Source organism: Pterocles gutturalis, unplaced genomic scaffold, assembly GCF_000699245.1.
Source record: "Pterocles gutturalis isolate BGI_N339 unplaced genomic scaffold, ASM69924v1 scaffold22916, whole genome shotgun sequence".
Lineage (NCBI taxonomy): Eukaryota > Metazoa > Chordata > Aves > Pterocliformes > Pteroclidae > Pterocles > Pterocles gutturalis.
The window spans coordinates 23786-44385 of NW_010098465.1; the positions used below are offsets into that span (position 1 = coordinate 23786).

At 52.1% G+C, this 20600-nt stretch overlaps 1 protein-coding gene across 1 annotated transcript in view; it reads left to right on the forward strand.

Annotated features, from left to right (window-relative positions):
• Positions 1-20600, forward strand: part of SLCO2A1 (solute carrier organic anion transporter family, member 2A1) — a 26083-nt gene that overhangs the window by 1292 nt on the left and 4191 nt on the right. Inside the window, exons 2-8 of the mRNA XM_010073137.1 lie at positions 9834-9971; positions 12276-12438; positions 14378-14593; positions 16673-16771; positions 18419-18546; positions 19676-19757; positions 20241-20259. Coding sequence (XP_010071439.1) covers positions 9834-9971; positions 12276-12438; positions 14378-14593; positions 16673-16771; positions 18419-18546; positions 19676-19757; positions 20241-20259 — 845 coding nt within the window. The remainder of the gene's footprint in view (positions 1-9833; positions 9972-12275; positions 12439-14377; positions 14594-16672; positions 16772-18418; positions 18547-19675; positions 19758-20240; positions 20260-20600) is intronic.

The window sequence follows — 20600 nt, forward strand, 5'->3', positions numbered from 1 at the left end:
TCCCACGGTGGGGGGCAGCAGGAAGGCCCCCCTTGTGCCAGTGCTGCCGGTCACGCCTGGGGCCGGGGTGTGATTTCCCACTAGTGTTATTGAATACCGACGTGTTTTGGGGCTGACAGTTGTGCTGCAAGGGAGGGTTTGTCAGTGCTTCCCAGCGGAGCATGTTTTCGGGAGCATGCAGCCATGGGCAGGGCATTACAGTCCAGGATGGATTTGGGTTTTATTTCCCACCCCTCTTTCCTCACCTTGCCTGGAGGACAGCACTGCCCCCTCCTCTTTGGGGTCTGATGGCTTGGGGTTGGTGTCTGGGCAGCAAAAATGTCACCGCCTTGTGGGGCCTCAGCATCTCTGTTGGGGTACCATGGGGATGCTGTGTGGTGCAGTGGGGATGCTGTGGGGTGCTGTGGGGTACCATGGGGGTGCTGCAGGGTGCTGTGGGGATGCTGTGTGGTGCCATGGGGATGCTGTGGGGTACTGTGGGGTTGTACCCCACAGGCTGCTCCTCTGCGTGGCATGATGGGGCGAGCAGCAAAGCTTTGGGTTTCCCAGGGCCAGCAGGCAATATGGTGGAACATCCCAGGTCTGGGGGCATCATCCCAGATGATGGCTTCCAGTCCTCCATCCCCAAAGGTCCCCGCTGCCCGGGCTGGGCTATCCCAGCGGGTGACCTGAGGGCCTTTTCTGGCTGCAAGCCCCGGGTGATGAGCTTGAAATTACCCTGGGTGATTTAGAGCTGCCTCTGGGCTACTCTGACGTGCCTCTGGAGGGGACCAGTGACCTGCCCCTCCTCTGCTGGAGGTGCAAAAGGTGGTCCTGATGACCCTCCAGGCTACTCCAGGAATGACCTGTGGCTCGGGGTTAGTAAAGTCACCCCAAAACTGAGCCCTTCTTGCAGTTCATGCTCTTTCCTGGAGATAGGCACAGCTCCCTTACAGGGCAGCGTGCAAAAATATCCTGGAAGTGGAAAAACATCGCCAAACTCATTGCCTTTTTCAGGATGTAAAACCTTAGGGTTAAAAAAAAAGCCCCAATAAATCCACGTGAATCCGTTTCTGCATCCCATAGGCAGCCGCGGATCCGGGCTGTGGGTGCCGCTGGTGTCGGGCTGGGTGCCCAGCACCCCACGCACCCCAGGGCAGGGCTGTGTCCGGGACCTCCGAGGGGCGTTTGGCCGAGGGTGGATGACACAAGGGTGTCACTTTGCTGGCTGCAGGAGCTCTGGCTGTGCCAGGGGGTGCCTTCCAGGCTGCTCACACCCCCCGGCCCCCGGCTCCCATCTCCCGGCCTCTGGTGCTGGTTGCAGGGCTCAAATCTTACTTTCAAAATTAGGCAAGGAGCCCGGAGCTCCCCAGACTGGCCAGGCACCCACCACTGAGACAGTTTGGGGGGTCCTGGGGAGTGGTTTCAGAGGGACAAGTGGTGCATCTGCGTGTGGGAACCCAGGCAGGGTGAGCCCACGAGCTGGGGATGCCAGCAGAGACCCCCCCCTCCTGCCCACCCCGGCTGCACTGGGGGAAAACCAGTGCCTGAAAAAGAAGCTCTTCTGTTTTAAAAAGTCAACAGCCCGACACTGGCACCGTGCAGGCGCGTTACGGAACAGTTTGGGCTCTATCCAAACATGCTCATTGGCATCAGACAGCTGATGTGTACCATCTCGATGGTGGGGGGTCAGGACACCCATCCCTTGGGGAAAAGTTCTTGCTTTTAAGAGCAAATGTATATAAATTGACAGGCAATGACACCCCTACCCTTTCCTGACCTCTTCACTCCTGTGCTGTGACATTTGTGTTAAAAATAGACATACATTAAAAAAAAACAAAAAACTGCTTCAAGGTAGGTGAGCACCAGCCTGTGTGCAGCTGTCAATCCTCTCGAGTAGAAAATCAAAGTGTCACAACCGAATTTCCAGGTTTGGGAATTTGTTCTGTAGTGAGCGGGTCATTGGAGGGCAAGGCATACACTGTAAGCACCTCCGCTGATAGCTCCACAGCTCTTGTTTGTATGAGAAGCCATTGGCGCTGCGAAGAATGTATTATATAAAGTTTTCATCCAGCACCTCATTGTGTGGGAAGCTGCTGGCATCACCCCACCCAGAGACTATAAAGGGGTTTAAATTAATTAGCCACAGTGTCCTCATATAAGCGATGGCAGTTCCTGATGGGGATGATATTTCCAACACAAGAAAAATCCCCTTGCTCTAGCAGGCTCCAAGTCTGAATCACAAAGCTCATCTTTAATCCATCAAGCTGACATGCCAGGACCATTTTCAGAGTGCCGTTTGCAGGGCTGCGGCCAAAAATAACCAATTATTTTTCTGTGCAAACCATCTTGCAAACCATCACTCCTCCATGTCCGCTGCAATGGGGACCGCTGCCTCCCTGCACTGGTTCCCATGGCTCTGGGGGGGGCGGGTTCGGCACTGGTCCCGTTACCGCTGGTGTTCAGAAGTGGAGATCGTGATGGTGCCGGGGATGGGTGTCACGATGCCGGACGCTACTGGTGTCAGAGAGGGAAAGGTGCTGGTGGAGAGCAGCGGTTTGCATGGTTCCGCCGGGATTTGGAGAGTGGGATGGGGTTGGCTGGGGTGCTGGGATGCAGGAGGTGCTGAAGCGGGCGCTCCGGGAGGCGATGCCCTGGGGTTGTGGCCGCTGGCTCGTAGCCGTGCTCTGACCCAGCAGGTGTTTACAGCTGATCTCTGTACCCGCCAGGAATGTGGTTGGTGACAGTTCCTTGTCACTGCTGTGGCGGTTAGTCCCGGTTCTCCATGGGTATTAATGACCAGATCTAATTCTGCAATTACACCCAGAGGCTCTGTCCACACGGATATTTCAGGGCACCACCTGGCTCAGCCGACAGCGTGTTTGTGCCATTATCTCATAGCTGGAATAAACCTGGTTGGTGTGCTTGTGTTTTTGAGTGCCCTCTCGGATGTGGCAGGGTTGCTTGAACCTCTCTAGAAGCTGGTGGGTTGTCTTGAATCACCTTGAAGAGAGAAAGCAGAATGCAAAAGGCTTTCAGTCACTGGAACTGGGAAGCTGCTGCTGAGCACTGTCCTCTCCAAGAATCCTGGAGCATCTTGGTAACCCCAAGGCGGTGGTGGAGATGGGTGATGAGGAGCAAGGAGAACCCTTGCTTTGAGGTTCACCAGTTCCAGGGGTGTGCTGGCTGGCACTGGGAGGCTGTAGTCGCTCTGCTTGGCAAATGTGGGATGAAGTCACCCTTCGGGTGGATGCCAGCACCTGGTGGCATGTGGGACACCAAAGACTCTACCACAGGTTTGAAAGGTGGAGAAGTGGATGGTTGGGCTTTTTGATACCCAAGCATGGCCAGGGGCCCCATGAATGCCCCCCAGTCCAGAGTCCTGACCACTGTCCCCAGCTGTCACGCCCATGGCCGCCTTGCCCTTTCAGGCAGCCACTACAAAAAGGCTTATTTCAGAGGTGTTATTTATTTGTTTTGGCTTCTTCACCTTGTCTCTTTCATGGTTTTTTTGATATTTTAATTGATAGCTAATTGCTTGCTCAGGATCCCCAGAAAGGTGACAAGGAGGAGAGATTTATAAATGTTGCTTAGCTGAGCTGGACTGGATTCAGGGTGGGGAGTGGCGTGGAAGACTGTAGGAGGGGGAACAGGAAGGTCAGGAGGAGACTGCAGGCTCACAGAGCGTGAGAAGGGTTTAAAGCATCCCAGGGTGAAGATGTTGGGGGCATGGGGGTTGCAATGGCCAGGAGCAGGGGGAGGCAGGGTGCCTTCTGCAGAAGAAACGGGAGCCTTGCCTCAGGGTCTGAGGTCTCAACAGCATCGGGGCAAGTTCTTTGTCTCTTCCTTTAAAAGGGACTAAAGGAATTTGCTGAGAGGTTTGTATTTCAGAAGTCTGGAGATGTATCAGAAGCCTGGAAATGTATCAGTTGTGCTCTCATATCCTGTTGGGAAAGACTATGAACTGCTTTATTTAGCTCTCCACAAGGATGGGAGATTTGTAAAGTCATGGGTCTGCAGGCAGCACGGCTGTAGGGTTGGGGAGGGAAGGACTGAGAGGAGACAGTCATAGATTAGGGCCATGGGTTTAAGGAAGAAAATCAAAGTTCATTTCCGACCCTGGGCACGGTGCTGGGAGAGATGGCGAGTTGGATGAACATTGGTAGCTAAGAACCCAGCAAGGTTCTTGGGACAAGTGGGGTGGCATGAGGAGAAGGACCCGCTGTGACCAGGGTCATCCAGCATTCGTGGTGATGGTGATGGCCCCAGAAAGCAGAGGCTGGGTTTGGATGGATCCGACATGGTGTTTATGTCTGGGTTTGGTGGGATCCCATTCTGAAAGGAAAGAACCACCTGGCCTTCACCAGCAACGCCAGCAGCAGGAGAAGGAAAATGATGGGGAAGAGCCAGAGGGTAAAACAAGTTGGAAAGTTTAGTGGGATCAAGGTCTAGGAGACATGAAACTAGATAATTTTATGAGGGGTGAGGTGGTTCAGTGCCCAAACACAACCAAGGAGTGGTCAGTGTAGATAAGATTATCAGGAACAAAATGGGAGAGGAGTGTCGCTGATAGGGAGCAGGAGGCACGGCCGGGCTGCAGGCGTACGAGGGGAGTGTTCACACACGCTTGCGGGTCAGGGAAAACGCAGCCAAGCTGAACCTACCTTCAAAAATCACGATCGGATCCTGATAGACCGTAAAGAAAAGAGACGGTCAGAAAAAATGAAAGAGTGAAGAGCCAGCCATGCAACCTACCTGTGTGCTCAGTCTGGCTGCAGGAAGGATGAAAGCTGCTCAACGATATGCAAGGGATTCTGCAGGCAGAAAGATTTTCTTGGCAGCACCTCGGGAAGCGGCAAACCCTTGCACCTCACACACCAAGGGTCTGGTCTCGGCAATCCCCCGCAGCCCAACCCCTCCTTTCTTTTGACATCTGCAACATGCACCTACACGCCAAGGCAGGGACACGGTTGTATGTCCCCTGGAGTGCTCCCTCGACAGCAACTGAGCAAAGCCGGGCTTGCACGGACCTTGCGAAGGCAGGGGGATACGGCGCAGGGGAATCCCGTGTGTACATTCATTGCAAAAAGAGCAAACGTTGTCTTTGTACTGGACAATTGGGGGTTGTAAAGCGTGGATTGCTTGGCAGCAGACGGTCATCACTGCAACTAATCAGCTGGGCAGCAGCATGCTTCACACAATCCCTAGACAATTTTTTTTTTTTTTTGTTAGGGGCTTGGTTTGGGGTTTTTTTCAGCAGAAATATAATGTAGGAGCCAGCTTCTGCCACTGGACCACGCTCCAGGCTCGGAGGTTTTGTGCTAAGTGACGTGCCATGCTACAGGGTACTTGGTTCCTTCTGTGGAAATGTTGCTTTTTTTTTTTTTTTTCCAGCTTTCACTGTGCTTTTTGATCTCTAAATCTAGGCAGTTGCATTAGGAAAGAGGTGCTAAGGAGGGTCATATTTCCACCCACATGTCTGTATCCTTTTCATTTCCAGCTGATCTATTTCTTTCGGGCTGACTGATCTCAGCCACCCTACTGCCGCAGGATCTCTGAGCGGTGATCCTGTACAAGCTCTCCAATAAACAGCCTGTCTTCTCCTTGACTATTATAATTTTGGGGACATTCTTATGACTTCCTAAAAGTTCCCCCCTCTCCTTTCTTTTTTCCATTTGGAAACTCAGGTGAGTAAAGTGGGAAAAGCGTTCAGAGGTGGGCAGGTTGGGCTCTCCTGCTTTGGGCCATCGCTTTCCACTAAGCTCAAACAATCTTGCATTGGCCCTCTGCAGCCCAAAATGCAACTCTGATGCAGAGGGAAAATGCCAACAGAGCATCCTTACTCCTACCCAATCCAAACAATTACCCCAGCTGGATTCATTTTGTGCCTTCCTGCAGCAATTGCTCTTGGCTGTGTCCTACCCCTTCTCTATCTCCAACCAGGGCTGCCAAGGTGCAGACATTGAAAAATTAGGTGATGGATGACTTTGGACATGAGAGCCGCTCCCATAGCGTGAAGCTGTGGAAGCAGAGCAGAGAGTTAACCCTTCATTCACTCCTCTGGCTGGCATGGAGCAGCATCTTCCCAAAGCCCCTGCAGAGAGGAGCTGGGCTCCCACCTGGAGGAGTCTCCTGGACCCTGGAGGCTCCATAGAGGCAGTCCGCTCCTTTGAAATAAAAAGAAACCCAAATTTTGTTACCTGGCCTTGGCTCTGACCCATGTCCAACACTGCAGGCTGGGGTTATCAAGCACTTCATGTTTGTTTTTCTTATTTAACCCAACTTGCCAAGCGTTTTATTGCCTGCCCTGGTGATCAAGGGATGCTCCCCTACCCTGCCCCCCCCAAAAAAATCCTCTTCCAAACCAGCCCACCTTTTACAATAGTCATTTCCGAAGTCCAGTCTCCATGAACCTGTAGGTAGCTGGTTGTTAAGGCCAGGGACAGTGTTGACAGTGCATTATCTTACGTAAGCAATACGGAAAGCAAGCGCCACGAGATAAGGGAATACAGCTGAGCGGCCCCAGTGTGTGACACGGAGCGGTGCCAGCGCCCGCTGCCTCCCAGCGCTGCCTGCTCTCCACGCACGCATCCTGCCCCGGGAGCAGCAATGTCCCTCTGCCCCCGAGAGTACCCACCCCAAGGACGGGTTTACTCCCTGTCTCTGCCTTCCTCATTCTTGTCGGCTTTATGGGGTCAGCATGAGGCTGGGAGATCCCCCCTCTCCTCCCAGAGCTTTATTTTATTCCCTGTGAGCTTCAGGGAAGTGGAAAAGGGTGCAGGTGGGTCTTCTGAGGCAGCTACAAGGGCTGAAACACCACCTCGGACGTCTCTCAGCAGCACACTGGCCGCTGTGGCCATGCCTGGCATCCCATGGGTGGGCGTCTCGGTGCCAGAATAAGATCTCAGCCTTGCTGCCGCATCCTCGTGCCCTCAGCCCCACCAGCCCTCCAGGTCATGTATTTGTTGAACACGGCTCCTTCAAAGGAGGTTTGGGTTGGGATTGACCAAATAGCTGCCAGCTCTCTGCTTTGAACCAGAGAAGGTGTTCCCTGCAACAGAGTGGGTTTGTCTTCCTTACGAAAAAGCATTGAACTCGGCAGGGGAACCGGCATGTCTGCGAGGGACCGTCCCCCAGGTGTTTGCTTCCCTTTTAAATTAAGGGTGTCTTGGGACGCCGTCAAGTGTCTTGTATAAACAGCCTGGAGTCAGGACTGCTCGGGTGCTCTGAAGGAAATGTGGGGATGGTTAAGAGGGAATTCTCTGTGTGTCTGTGTGTGTACCTTTGGCCTCTCCACGCTGCTCCCCAGCTACCCGCAATTGCTGCTCGCCTGCAGCTCCAAAAACCCATGAGGCTCTGCTGGGAGTGTCTGCTCCAGAGGGTCAGCACTTCATCTTCATGGGAGCATCCCTGACTCCTGAACCTCCCACCACGCCTGGGGAGGAGTCAGGCTCCCTCTCCTCCTCCTCGTCCCTTCCCATGGCAGGGGGGTTGGAACTAGATGAGCTCTAAGGTCCTTTCCAGCCCTAACCATTCTATGATTCCCTCCCCACCAGCATCTTCTCTCTCCCCAGCACTTCTCATCTTCCCTGTCTGCCCCGGGATTAGGCTGACATTTGTGCTGCGCTAAATTCGGCCTCGGTGATCCACCCTCTTCCCTCCCTGTTGGTAAACAGCTTGGCTTGGCCAGTGAACGCCTCGCGCCGGGAGAGCTCTCCCTCCAGCTGCTCCGCGTCTCAGACAGTCCCAGCCCTCCGCTGTTTAGCCAGCGCTTCCCTTCTTCGAATGACTTCAGTAGGGTCTGGCCAGAGCTGCAGGAACAAAAATTAATGTTCTCTGTCAACAAGATCCCTTCTCGGTTTCTCATCCTTGTGGGAGTCACCTCTGCTCCAGACCAGCCAGGCTGGAGTAATTACACGGTGATCCCAGGTCAGGACTGGAGAAGATGAAGGTGGTGGATCCAGCAATCATCTGCAGGACCATGTGCTGGGATGGGTTTTGGATGGATGAGTTGATAGCTAGAGGGTGTAGAGGTCATTCTGCTTCAAGAGTTTACTTTCAGATGTTTCACTTCCACTTTGGCTGGCTGGGAGGGTTTCCCACGTTACACACAACATCGTTGGTCTGCAGCTTTTTATTGGGGCAAAGTCCCAGCCTGGGACTTTGTCTTCTCCCACTTGGCTACCACCATGGCAGATGCTCACCTGGTGTTTGTCTGCTGACACTCCTCCAAGACGTGGCTGGGGAGTTCATGATGGCACCTTGTCCCTGTGACCCTTCTTCCCTCTTTTTTTGTCTTTTTCCTACTTCTCCGTGGTCTCCAGGTTGTTCGCAGCCTGCCCTCACACTGCTGGGGTTCCATATTCTTCTTCCCCTTCATCTCCATCCTCTTCTCTCCCAGTGTCAGCATCTCTCCCATCTCTTCTGCTTTGATACCCAGCTCTGTCTTCTGGCTGGTGCCATCCTCCCTTGCAGGAGAACCTTCCCAAGAAACCATCTTCTTGCCCATCTTCTCCTACCCAAATTCTCTTGCCTGACCAGCCCTAGGTAGATCCCCAGGGCTCTATGTCCTCTTCTGCTCCTCAAAAAGTCACTCCACCCGACTACAGCATTTGCATCCTCTGTGTTGGGTGGACATTCTTTTTTCATTCTTTTTCTGGTGGTGTGGGGTTTTTTGTTGTTTTTTTTTTTTTTTTTTTTTTTTTTCCACACAATAGGTCAGGGCTTCTGGGCGCTACCACCATTCCAAAGAAATACTAATAACGAGGATTGCTGCTCTCCTAGCCAAGGACATAAGGAATTTGTCAGCCCTCCAGTACCTTTGATCCCCCATTCATCATCTTGGGCTTCCCGCTGTTATCTTTGTGGGACACGCTTCCGGTATTCAGCAAATATTTGATTTCCTGTGAATTTAAATAAAAAGACCTTTTCCCTTCTTTTTTTTTTTTTAATTATTTTAAAATCCTTTTGGCACCATGTGGATGCATTCCATTCCAAGAAAAATAAAGGAAAACTGTTCTGACTAAATATAGATCAAAAGACACTTGTGAGCTGCCTTCTTGCATCCCCGGCTGAGAGCGCTTTCCTCTCCCAGGCCACCCGGGCTCTTTCAGCCACGCTTCTGCCCTACCCTGTAAACTCTCTGTATTCCCTCCTCTGCTGCAGGCAAGCTCTGCCTCCGTTCGTCTTGGTTTCTGGCTTGGCTCGCAGCCTGGCTCGAAGGAAAGATGCTGTTTTTAGAATACTACAGAGGTCTTCCAGTAGTGAGACTACATCGTGCATATTTCATCCTTTCCCTCTGGGGCTTTTAAAGTCCTTTTTCAACTTTTTCTTGCAACACCCTTTGGAGCAGGTTGTGTTAATTTGCTTTACAGCTGAGGGACGACTGGAAATACTGGATCTCAGGTAGTCAAAACCAGCACGGCTCCCTTTCAGCCTAGCAAGGTCTCGGGAGCACCTGTCAAGTCTTTGCAAAGTCAGGCCTGTCTCGTTTCATCACGGTACAGCAGTGCAACAGGTCCTCCTTGGATCGGAGATTTGCTCTTGAGGGTTGCACAAGGGTTGCCACCGTGTGAATAATAATTAATTTTAATAATGGTAAAGCAGACAAAAGATAAAAACAGAACTCCTTGTGTCCTCCCCCTGAACACCGCATCCCTCATTTTGCAAAGCTAGGTTAATTGGGGGTTCAGGATTGAGCCCTTCAGTAGGTCAGTTGCGTGGCGGAGGTGCAGCCGTGTTGGCCAACTCAAGTCCGTGTCTGTAGGACTCTCAAATCTCTTGCACAGGGCATGGCCTCCAGGTCTCCATATCAGCAGGGCAGTAACTGGGATGGCACATTTTCTTGCCCACAGGTGTTTGTGCTGTGCCACGGGCTTCTCCAGCTCTCCCAGCTCCTCTACAGCGCCAACTTCAAGAGCAGCCTCACCACCATTGAGAAGCGCTTTGGACTCTCCAGTCTCTCTTCAGGTTTCATCTCCAGCTTGCACGAGGTAACTGGGAGAGACGGGCAGGGGCACTGAGGGGTGTCCAGAACACGGGGAACCTTCCCAGAACAGGGTCTCAGGGTTGTCCACACCCAGTGCTTCCTCGGCCATGCCTACACGTGCTGGGTGAAGGAGCTGCTGCTGTACCCTTGGACACCTCTTCATGCTTCACTTCTGCTGTGCCACATGCCAGGAGGTTTAACACAGGGTTATGAAGTGAGGACGTGGCTTTGGGGAGGGCAGCAGCAGAGAGCAGGTTGCTTCAGAGGCGACTGCTCCACCCTGGGGTGTCATACATCTCCAGCAGAGACGTGACTGGGAGACAGAAAACATGCAATGGGATTGCAGTAAGTAAAGGGGGCTACAGGAGAGATGGGGAAGCGCTCATTATGAGGGAGTGTAGGGACAGGATGAGGGGGGACGGTTTTAAGCTGAAAGAGGGGAGATTGAGGTGAGATATTAGGAAGAAATGTTTTTCCTGTGCGGGGGGTGAGGCAGTGGCCCAGGTTGCCCAGAGAAGCTGTGGATGCCCCATCCCTGGAGGGGTTCAAGGCCAGGCTGGATGAGGCTTTGAGCAACCTGGGCTAGTGGGAGGTGTCCCTGCCCATGGCAAGGGGGTTGGAATTTGATGATCTTTAAGGTCCTTTCCAACCCAAACCATTCCATGATTCTATGATCATTCTCCACCCATCACAGTTCTTACAGTTTCTGTGAAGAAGACCAGTTTATCATGAGTAGTACCCACACAACTACAGCTCCGTGACCAATTTCCAGTGGAAGTATCTGCTTTCATAGGTTTCTCCTTGGCTTTTGCAATGACCCTGTCCTGAGTCATTGCAAGTTTCTCTAAAAGGAGAGCCTGGCCAGCAGTCTCTCCAAGGTCTAACCCTTTTCTCCAGTGCTCCCAGCTTCCAGTGGCCCTGTGACAGAGGACTGACTTTCACTGGCATCGTATCGCTGAACTGGCTGAGGATTTTCTCATTAACACTTTCTAATCACTTACTCTTCTGGAATAAGTTCTAGCTCACATTGTCATGAACTGTCTCCTTTCTGCTAGCTCTTCAAGGCTAACTAGGAGAAGACCTGCTGTCAGGGGCTTTCCTTTGATGGCACAGAGTGCTTGGTGGCAGCCCACCTTGCATGGTCGCACATGGGATCCTCCAGCAAGAGGCTGGGCACTGGGAATCCTCCCGGGTCCTTGAGGAAAGAGATGTCTGGGTCTTAGCCCAAGCAGCACCTACGTCCGAGGTTCGAAAGACTCCTCCAAAGCCTATTGAGACCAACAGAGGGCTTCCTGCTGCTTGTGACTAAGTCCAAGCCATGCAAAGAGACCCAGTATGGACGGTTGTAACATTGGTAATCCTGAACTGGCATAATGAAGCCCTGCAGAGTGTCTCAAAGCTGTAACCCATGTGTTCCTTATCCACTGGAGAACTTATGAGACTTAATGCCTGGAGAAGTGATACCAAAGCAAACATCCTTTAGAGCAGTCTGTTACTGCAAGAATATAAAGGAAAAAGAATTGGAATAGGGCGTATGCCATGCTGTTAAAAAACAACAGCTTGCAGACAACAGATACATCTTTCTTTCTCTGCTTTATGAGAGAGATTTCTGTGCTTTACTGCAGCTCTGTGTGAGCTCCCCTGCCTGTCCAGGACCACAGTCTTTTCATGGACGGCTGCAGCAATTCCAAGAACAAAAAGAGAGACAAACAAGGGAGCCCATGAAAACATACATAAGAAGTGTTCTTAGCCATACATGCTGAGGTTAAAATAATGTTTAGTTTGTCCCAAGCTGACAAAACCCATGTAATGGTAATTTTATGGTGTTCAGCCACTTCCCTGAGTAAGGTGCATGTTTTCATATCATTTTAGCTGATCATGTCTGCAGTTGTAAATGTCCAGAGTCACAAACATTTGCAATGAGCTGGACTTTGTAGCTGGGCTTAGAGTCACGGGAATGGAAGCACTACGCTTCATTTCTTGCTGTGTTTGGGGGAACTATTAGTTTATGCCACATCCCATGGCGTGGGGGGCAGGTGTAGGTGCTGCAAAAGCCCCAGCCAGATCCCAGGGAGGTTGTGAAGTTCTCTGTGACAACAAGGGATGGACACAGGTGACAGAAGCCACCTTTGGATGGGAAGGAGCATTGGCTTGCTGTGAATAAGTGGGGTGAAGAGCTGTCCCGTTCCTACTCTTGTGGGGGTCAAACACCACCCACCCAGACACAGTCATGGGGACCAGTTATAGGGTCTTGACATCCTCCATGATGTCTTCGAACATTCTCCCCATTTGCCTGTGCCCTTTCCAGATCGGCAATGTGGTCCTCATCATCTTCGTCAGTTACTTCGGCAGCCGAGTTCACCGCCCGCGGGTGATCGGCGTGGGGGGGCTGCTGCTGGCGCTGGGAGCGTTCCTGGTGACCCTGCCCCACTTCCTATCAGACCCCTACGAATACACCACGCTGAGCGCTGGTAAGTGCCTCCACCCTCATCCCAGGACAAGGCCATCTCCAGTTGCTCTGAGCTGGGTTACCTGTGGCTACCCAAAAAAAGGGGCACAGACAATTTAAATGCATTCTTTGGAGGGAAAGACTTAAGGCAGAAATTTGCTGTTTTAAGCCTTCGGTACTAGTCTTGCAACCCCTTCTGAATGCAATAATTACACATGGCATCCCTTCCACCTCCTCTGTGCGTGCTGTTCAGGCCGCAGCTCCAGGTGCTGAGTGCTGTGGTCACAGTGAAGTACCTGAATTCCCCAGGGATGCTCCAGAGGAGCAGGCTGTGTTCCCAGTCCAGCAGCCAGGATCTCCTCTCCAGGCTGCTGAGGCATCTCTCCTGTCCATCAGAGCCCGAGGAGCTGGTTGTAGAGCTGAGATCCCTGAGATCCCCATGATCCCGCATCGACGTGTTCCCTGGGAGTATTTGTAAGGAAGTTCCATGGTCAGTGAGAGAGCATATCCTTCCACATGGATACAGTAAAACAAACCAATTGTTTAACTAGCTTAGTATATTCTTCCCTCCTGGCTGTGCTCACCCCTATCTGTCTGAGCCTTATGATCCATACCACTGGTTTAACTGGGCAGGCTTTGGGAACAAGCTAGTGTGTCTGCTGGCAGCTCCAGTTTCTGTGCAGAACACAATGAGCAGAAGAGCCTGTGTCGCATGCCACAAAGCTGGTTTTAGTCTTCCCAAAGTGACTTGAGCCCTTAAATCCTCAGGATGCCGATGAGCCTGAACCTCTTTGGGGACTGACACCTCTGAGAACGCAAACCCACCGTGGCTCCATGCCAGGTCACAGCAGTGCCAGCCCAGGGACAGCCTTCCACCCCTGGTTAGAAGATGCTTTCTCTGGGAATGGTGCCCCATCCTCTGGGTTCAGGGAGCCTTGGCTGTGCCGGGGAGCTGCTGGGTGCAAATTCCTCCCATTAGTTAGGTCCAGGCTTTGCCACAGCACAACGGGATGCAAACCCCCGACAGGGAGCAAAGCACAGCGAGGACAGAGCTGCTCACAGGTGCTTGGCAACCTCTGTGCCCACCAAAGGGTTAGAGACCCTCTGGCTTTTGCTGTCCCATATCAGCGCTGGGAAATCTGGCACCGCCACGGCTGATCAGCAAGTCCAGATCCCATGAAAGGTTGTTAAAAACGACGGCCTGGTGTGGGGCGGAGAGTGCGCCAGTGCTCACACAGAAATATGAAGACCAGCTCTCTGCTAGCCTCCCTGCTGCCCAGCCTCGAATGTCTCCATGTTTTTCAAGTTGGCCAGTTTGGAGAGGGGATCAGGCATCAGATGCCAAGTTTTCTGACAGCTTAAATTCATACGTCGGGCTATGAACCGGTCAGGATTCAGGACAGGGGCTGCTCTTACTGTTATGGGAACAAGTCAAAGGAGCAGGAATCATCCTGCTTCCCTGCCCAGAGCCATGCGTGTCTTGGCCCAGCATTTACAGCCCAGGAAGATATTCCAGTCCTGGTTGGAGTTTGCATGGCAATTTTGAGCAGGGTGAAGACCTCCCCATGTCCGGATGGTATGAAGAAGTAAGGTCCTTGCTTTGGCAGGAGGTGGGCAGGGTGTCCTGCTCAGGCCACCCCAGGGAGCATCGCTCCCTGTTCCTGCTGGGCTGTGGGGCTGACCCTTCCCTGGAGAAACTGATTTGCTTCCATCTTCATCAACCTGTCTTTAAAAGTTTGATAGAAATCACGGCCTGCTTGTTTGCTACACTGACCTCAGTATAAAACCCCAAAGGAAGGGAAAGGTGATGAGAACTGCTAAATAAAATGAGCAATCCATCCGAAATCCAACAGCTTGTGCCTCCTCAGCAAATCTGGAAGATTCCTGGTATTTAGGGATTTAGTGTGGGAGGAGGGAGAGGATGTGCCCAGGATTGTAATGCTCATTCTTTTCCTTTTCAGGTAACAAAAGCCAGGTCCAGGTTGAACTCTGCTACGCAGAGAATAAGTTTGTGTGCCCCAATGCCACCCAGGATCCCCAGAAGGAGGCCAGCAGCATATGGGCAATGATGGTCATCGCCCAGCTGCTGGCCGGAATCGGGACGGTTCCCATCCAGCCCTTTGGGATATCCTACGTAGACGACTTTGCAGAAGCAAACAATTCCCCACTGTATGTTGGTAAGTGGGCCCGCTGCTGTGTATAATCTTATTTCCTCCAGACCTTAGAAGTGAGATGTAGAGGTGAGATGTGAAGGTGCTCATCTGGAGAGGAACCTGTGGACATGGGTTGAGCAGCCAGTGGGACTCAGATGAGATCCTCCCCCCATTAAAAGGCTGAGCTGTCTCTCCCCTTGCTAGTTAGCTGTTCTCTGCAGGGTTATATTTACGGTTGTAGGTGTTAGGAAACCAAAGAATCAGGGCAAAGAGATGAGATGGATGAGCCGGGGTTCTCCCTTGTGTCCACAAGAACTTAAGCCATCCATGGGGTCAAAGAGTAGGAAGGAATCCTTCGCAGAGGCCATCTCCTGCTCTTATTGACCATCGGCTGATCGTGATTTAGCCAGAGGTATGACAGTCTGCAGAAGCCAATGAAGACAGGTTTTGCATCAAGGGTTCAAAACTGACATTTTTGCCGTGGAATCAGTCCCTGCCTCGTGGCGGCTCCCAGGCTCAGGTGGACTTCTTGATTGCAAAGAGATAGGTGCTGGCTTCCATCTTAAACTGCATGTTTTTCCCCTATGAATGGCCAAACCCATCTGATGCTGGCCTGCTTTGAGCTCAGTTCCTCAGTTATTCAAACACCCGATTCCTCCTGGTGCTGAACAATGTCTTTAAAGCAGCCAAAGGTGGCAGAGTGATTTAGGAGTCGACAGCAGATGTTCCAAAATAAGGTAAGCACTAAAGTAGAAGGGAAGGCCTTTGGGATTAGACTCACAAGAATGAGCTTTGGACAAGCCCTGGAGTGCTTGGCAGGGTCTCCAGACCCACCCAGGCATGCTTTGCTCCAGGCTTCTGGGCTGCTGCACCACCTAAGGGCTCTGCAGAAAGTCTCCCGTGTGGCTTGTACTGGCTCCTCTCAGCTCAGAGTAGTCTGGGCTGGCAAAAGGAGGGACAGAGCATCCTTGTCTTCCCCCTGGGGCGTGGGGTCACTGTTCCCAGGACCTCTGGGTACCCTTTGGATTCCCAAACCTGTGGAACCTGAAGATGAAGGAAAACAGGACTGGCTTGTTCTTTATAATATAGGTGGTCACTTCAGGGCCACGGGAATGTCCATGCCAGGGGGTATGGCTACTGTGAGTCTGGATTGCCTCAGTGCAACGTAAATACCATTGTCCTTTGAGTCTGGGTTTGTTTTAGGTCTCAGCATCTTCCTATGAAAGGGAACATGACTGTCGATGTCTGAGGTTAAATACTCTAAAGACCCTGCCCTTCAATACTTGGGTTTATGTTGTAGAAACAAAAGCGCCGCCTTGCTGAATTGGCAAAAAAAAACCCAAACACCATTTAAAATAGGTGCACAGCTGAGGCACAGCAGTGGACTCAGGCGCTTTCATACCCAGCATGGTCAAAGGCTCCAGACCAGCAAAGTGCACAGAAATGGTCAATGCAGTTCAAGCAAACTGTCTTCTTTTGAACATCTTAAGAAGGCTGTGCAAAGAGTTTCTTTCAGGGAGGAAACCTGAATCCTTTCATTCCAAAGAAGTCAAAAGGAAACATTTTGACCTTACGGGTTAGGTCCGAGTTATCTATTTTTCGAACGCAATAGTTCAGCTAAACTAAGGGTGATCTGCTGCCCTTTTTGTGCTCAGCATTTTCACCTCCCCTGAAGTTTGTAGCAAATGTTTTTGCTTGCCTCTAAGGACTGAGATGGCTTTGTTTCCTTGGTCTTCTGTAGGAGATTAAGGACTCCATCACCTGCAGGAACCCAGGATGCTCCCTTTGTCACAGTGAATCATGGATATTCACGGTGTAGCTGGCAACTTTTAACGCATCAGCCAAGCCTTCATTGCAGCAGAGCCGGGAGACTTTTTTCTGCAGGCAGCTGCCTGCCCTCCTCCTAATCCTGTTAGATAAACACCACATTCCATGTCTGAGCAATGGGGATCTTCTCGTCATCTGCTGCTTGATAAAAGATGGTTTCTCTCCTCTGCATGTCGTAACACCATTCCTGCCTCACGTGGGAAGACAAAAGCTGTATCTGCATGGAAGCCGCTGTTCCCTGCTCACACTGGCTCTCTCTCCGCTCCCTTTTTTCAGCCATCCTCTTTGCCATTGCTGTGTTCGGCCCTGCTTTTGGATACTTGCTGGGATCCATGGTGCTGCGGCTCTTTGTGGATATTGGAAGAGTTGACATTGGTGAGTATTTCTCAAGTAGCAATGGTCCTCCTCAAAGCCTTCTGTGAGTCAGAAGGTCACTCTGAGATGACTGGTGGCACAAGCCAGCAGTCCCATGACCCACAAAACCCACTCCCCTGGGAAGACCTGGCCTGGACTAGCACCCCCAACACACTTCTCCACTCCATCTCCCTGCGAGGCAGGCTACAAATGGTCCTGAAGCCACCACTGAAGCAGAGCCCTGCGGTAGGGACATTTCAGTGTCTTACTCATGGCGCTGCCCTCCAGCACTGGTGGTCATCGTTGGGGTCTGCCAACTGTCACCACGCTGAGGAGGTATCACACTACCCCAGCATGGAGGTGGAGAGGAGCAGGGATATCTGAAGCATTCAGGGATGGAGAAGACAACCACGGGGTGACCATTGCCCTGTAGGTGCATGGGAAGGCTCAAGTCTACTCTTCCTCCTCCCCATGACCCTTTACCAGCATCTGCAGAGAAAGGGACCAAACCAACGCCACTGCAGGTCTTATTTTCTTTATCTGTGGTGCCTGCTTATTATTTCTGGTAACTTAATCACTAAAGAATTCTCCCCAGCTCCATCATCAATGTGTCTCTTCCTGTGTTTCCTTAGAGAGATCAGAGCTCGCCTGACATTTTTATCCGGTGCCTGATAAGAATAATAAATGAACCTGGGGCAGGAAACAGCAAAAAGCCTTGGCTCTCTCCCTGTGGCGGCAGACGGATTTAGCAGCCTCTGCCCGGTCGCTCCATGATGACGTCCAAGCTCTGGAGTGGAGTGGTCCTTCTGGGGAAGCAGGGCAATTGTTTCGGTGGGGTGTGGGCTTCTCTCCTGCCGCACCCTGGCACAGGGCTCCCACCCGGAGCCTGCTGCTGGTTCCTTTTCCAGCTGCAATGTCTGGGAGATGGGGCAATGCAAGTTCCCATGCCAAGCCAAGCAATCTGTCAACCTCCCGTGAGCATCGCTTGGCCCAGATGAAGGATGTGTGTGCTGGAGACGGAGCGGCTCTCACCTTCTCCTCCTTTTTCCGGAGAAGGCGCCCAGAGTTTCATCCACTCGGAAACCAGGCTCATTAACAGCGTTCTTCTGCCGGCCCGGGTCCTTCCCTTCGTTTCTGCAACCAGAGAGTGACCAAGCCTGGAACAATGGGAGAGCAATTTTTTTCCAGGAAAGCAGCTGTGCCTTTTCCCGGTCCCTGTCTTGGCTCAGCATCCCTGGCAGGCAGGATGGCCCAAACCCACCGCACGCCCCAGGCAGAGGAGGATGGAGTCAGGCCCCCATAATCACCGCCTTGCTGGCGGGCTCGGAGGGGAAGAGTTGAACTTGTGCCATCAGCATACTTGGATGCTGACTAAATCCATCCTACAGTCATTTGGGAGGCTCAGCACAGTTTGGATGGGGAGCGGCGGTGCAGGATCCTGGCCAGGGGAAAGGAGGTCAAACATGACCAGGGCTGGTCTTGCTACCAAGAGATGGAGCTCCCACCTCCATCCATTTTCTCTTCCACACCAGTGGAGAGACCCTTGGCCTGTGCCCACATGGACCAGGTGCTCCACCAGTCTGTATTTGCACAGCCATTTGCCCCTTTCACCCTTAGACGAGCAGGACCAGAGGTCTGACGATGGAGCCTTGTGTCTTACAGCTACAGTGGCCCTGACACCGAGGGACCAGCGGTGGATTGGAGCCTGGTGGCTGGGCCTGCTGATCTCCTCGGGCTGCTTGGTGCTCACATCCATTCCTTATTTCTTTTTCCCTCGGTACATGCTGAAAGGAGAGGTGAGACCTTATCTCTGGAGAACCAGAGCATACCAGGGCTGCGCTTGGGGAGGGAAGACCTGTGCCCAGAGGAGAGGGGTGGGAGCGAAGAAGGGATCCCAGCAGTCCTCCTCAGATGTGGTTAGAACTTCTCACAAGTGGAAAGTCTTCCATACAAGCTCTGTGCCTCTAACACGTGAAGGACCAGACCCTTCCCTTCCTCACCACTAGCTGGAACGCCAGAACCCCCACAGCTCAGCAGACCAAAACCAGACCTGGTGCCCTTCCCATCAACAGCATCTGTTGGGAGGGTTTTGGGTAGACCTGCATGTTCCCTAGAGCACGACAAAGGCTGGGTGGCTTCTTGGGGTCCTCCGTGGTCAGGGGTCTGTCCATGGGGATTTGATGCTCCTGGGGTGTCTGACCCGGTTCTGCTGGTGATGGCCTTATCTTAACGCCCCACTGCAGCACCCTCTGCAAGGTCATGCTCCCCTGACACCATCATCATCATCATCAGTGACAGCCTCTGCTTGGAGCAGAGCATCCTCAAGTGTGGCATGCACAGGAGCAGCACTGGGATAAAGGGTTTGATAAATGGCCTTTTCCTTTGGGAAAAAAAGTGCAGAAAAGATACAAGTTCCCCATTAAAAGAGATTTTAAAAGACGCAGAATTATTAAAATGTTTCATTTTGGTGTTTTCAAAGCCAAGCCCTGCTTGTTTAGTTTCAAAAATTGTATTGTTTTGTTTTGAAAGTGTTTAATCATTATTTTTTTTTAAGGGTCAAAATCAAACCCAAAATATTTCGTGATTATAGCTGGAGAGACTTGAGCTGACCTGTCTCCAGCTTTCATATTTAGGCTTTTTGCAGAATTTAAAAAGAGGTATCTTGTCAGGGGTCAGGAGAGGAAAGCTTTCCAAGCTCTTTAAACCTCTCTGAGCAGGACAAGCTTTTGTCTTGCAGCTCCACTTGAGGGCTGCAGGGATTTTGGAGGTCATCCACCCATTTGCTGTAATGGGCAGGAAAACCGTCAGGCTTGGCTGGGTCAAAGACAGACGCTGGGACAGACCCTGCTCCTCCCAAGCATCGCCAGGAGCCGGGACGGTGGGTGCTCCCCTCTCACCGCAGGCTGCTCTTCTCTCCCTCCCCAGGACCCAAATGCAGAGGCTGGCATGCTCAGGAAGATGGAGAAGGGGGCGGCTGAAGAAACCTCCCTGCTGGAGTTTACAAAAAGTAAAAGGCTGGCACTTGAAGACGAGGGTGAACGGGGCCATGTTGGGTGGGTGGAGACCACCATGCCAGTGTTTTCAAGCTGAGGGGGCTTGTTGGGAGCCTTTGAATCTCTCCATCATGTTGTGTGGAGATCTCAGGGCCAGCTCAGGCACCTCGAGAGATGTAGCGTGCCCCTGGTCCTTGGGGGTAGCCATGGTCCTTGGGGGTGGCCATGGTCCTTAGGGGACCATGGGAAGATGGATGCAGCCTCCCTCTTGCTATAAGACAGTGGTGTTGAGTTCTATGGGACCTGAATTGTTTCCAAAAATTGGTTTGAGGATCTTAAAAAAGCATGAGCATGCTGGAAAATGCCAGCTGGGTGGTTTAACCCACAGCTCCGGGGGAGGACATGGGGCTGCCAGCACCACTGGCCACCACTTTGAGAAGGTCACTGCACTTCAGGTTCATCGAATGATAGAATCACAGAATGGTTTGGCTTGGAAGGGACCTTAAAGATCATCCAGTTCCACCCCCCTGCCATGGGCAGTGATACCATGACTGATTTATGTGTAGCTGAAATGGGCTTGAGTAGGGATGGCACTGATGAGAAAGACCAGTTTAATGACTTCTTTTAGCGGCACGATGACTTTTTTCCAGCTAAAGCTCTTCCCTCCTTCCCTCTCCATCCACCACAGTCATATCCCGGAGGTGCCAGCTCCCTCTTCTCTATCTCACTGGCTTTGAAAGGCAGGGGGACATGTATAGACACCATACACCATGTCCATCAGCTTCAGGAGCTGGACCCTGCCTGTGCGCAGCTGGTGAGGCTCTGCCCAAACCCCTGCAGCTAAAATACATTTTTTC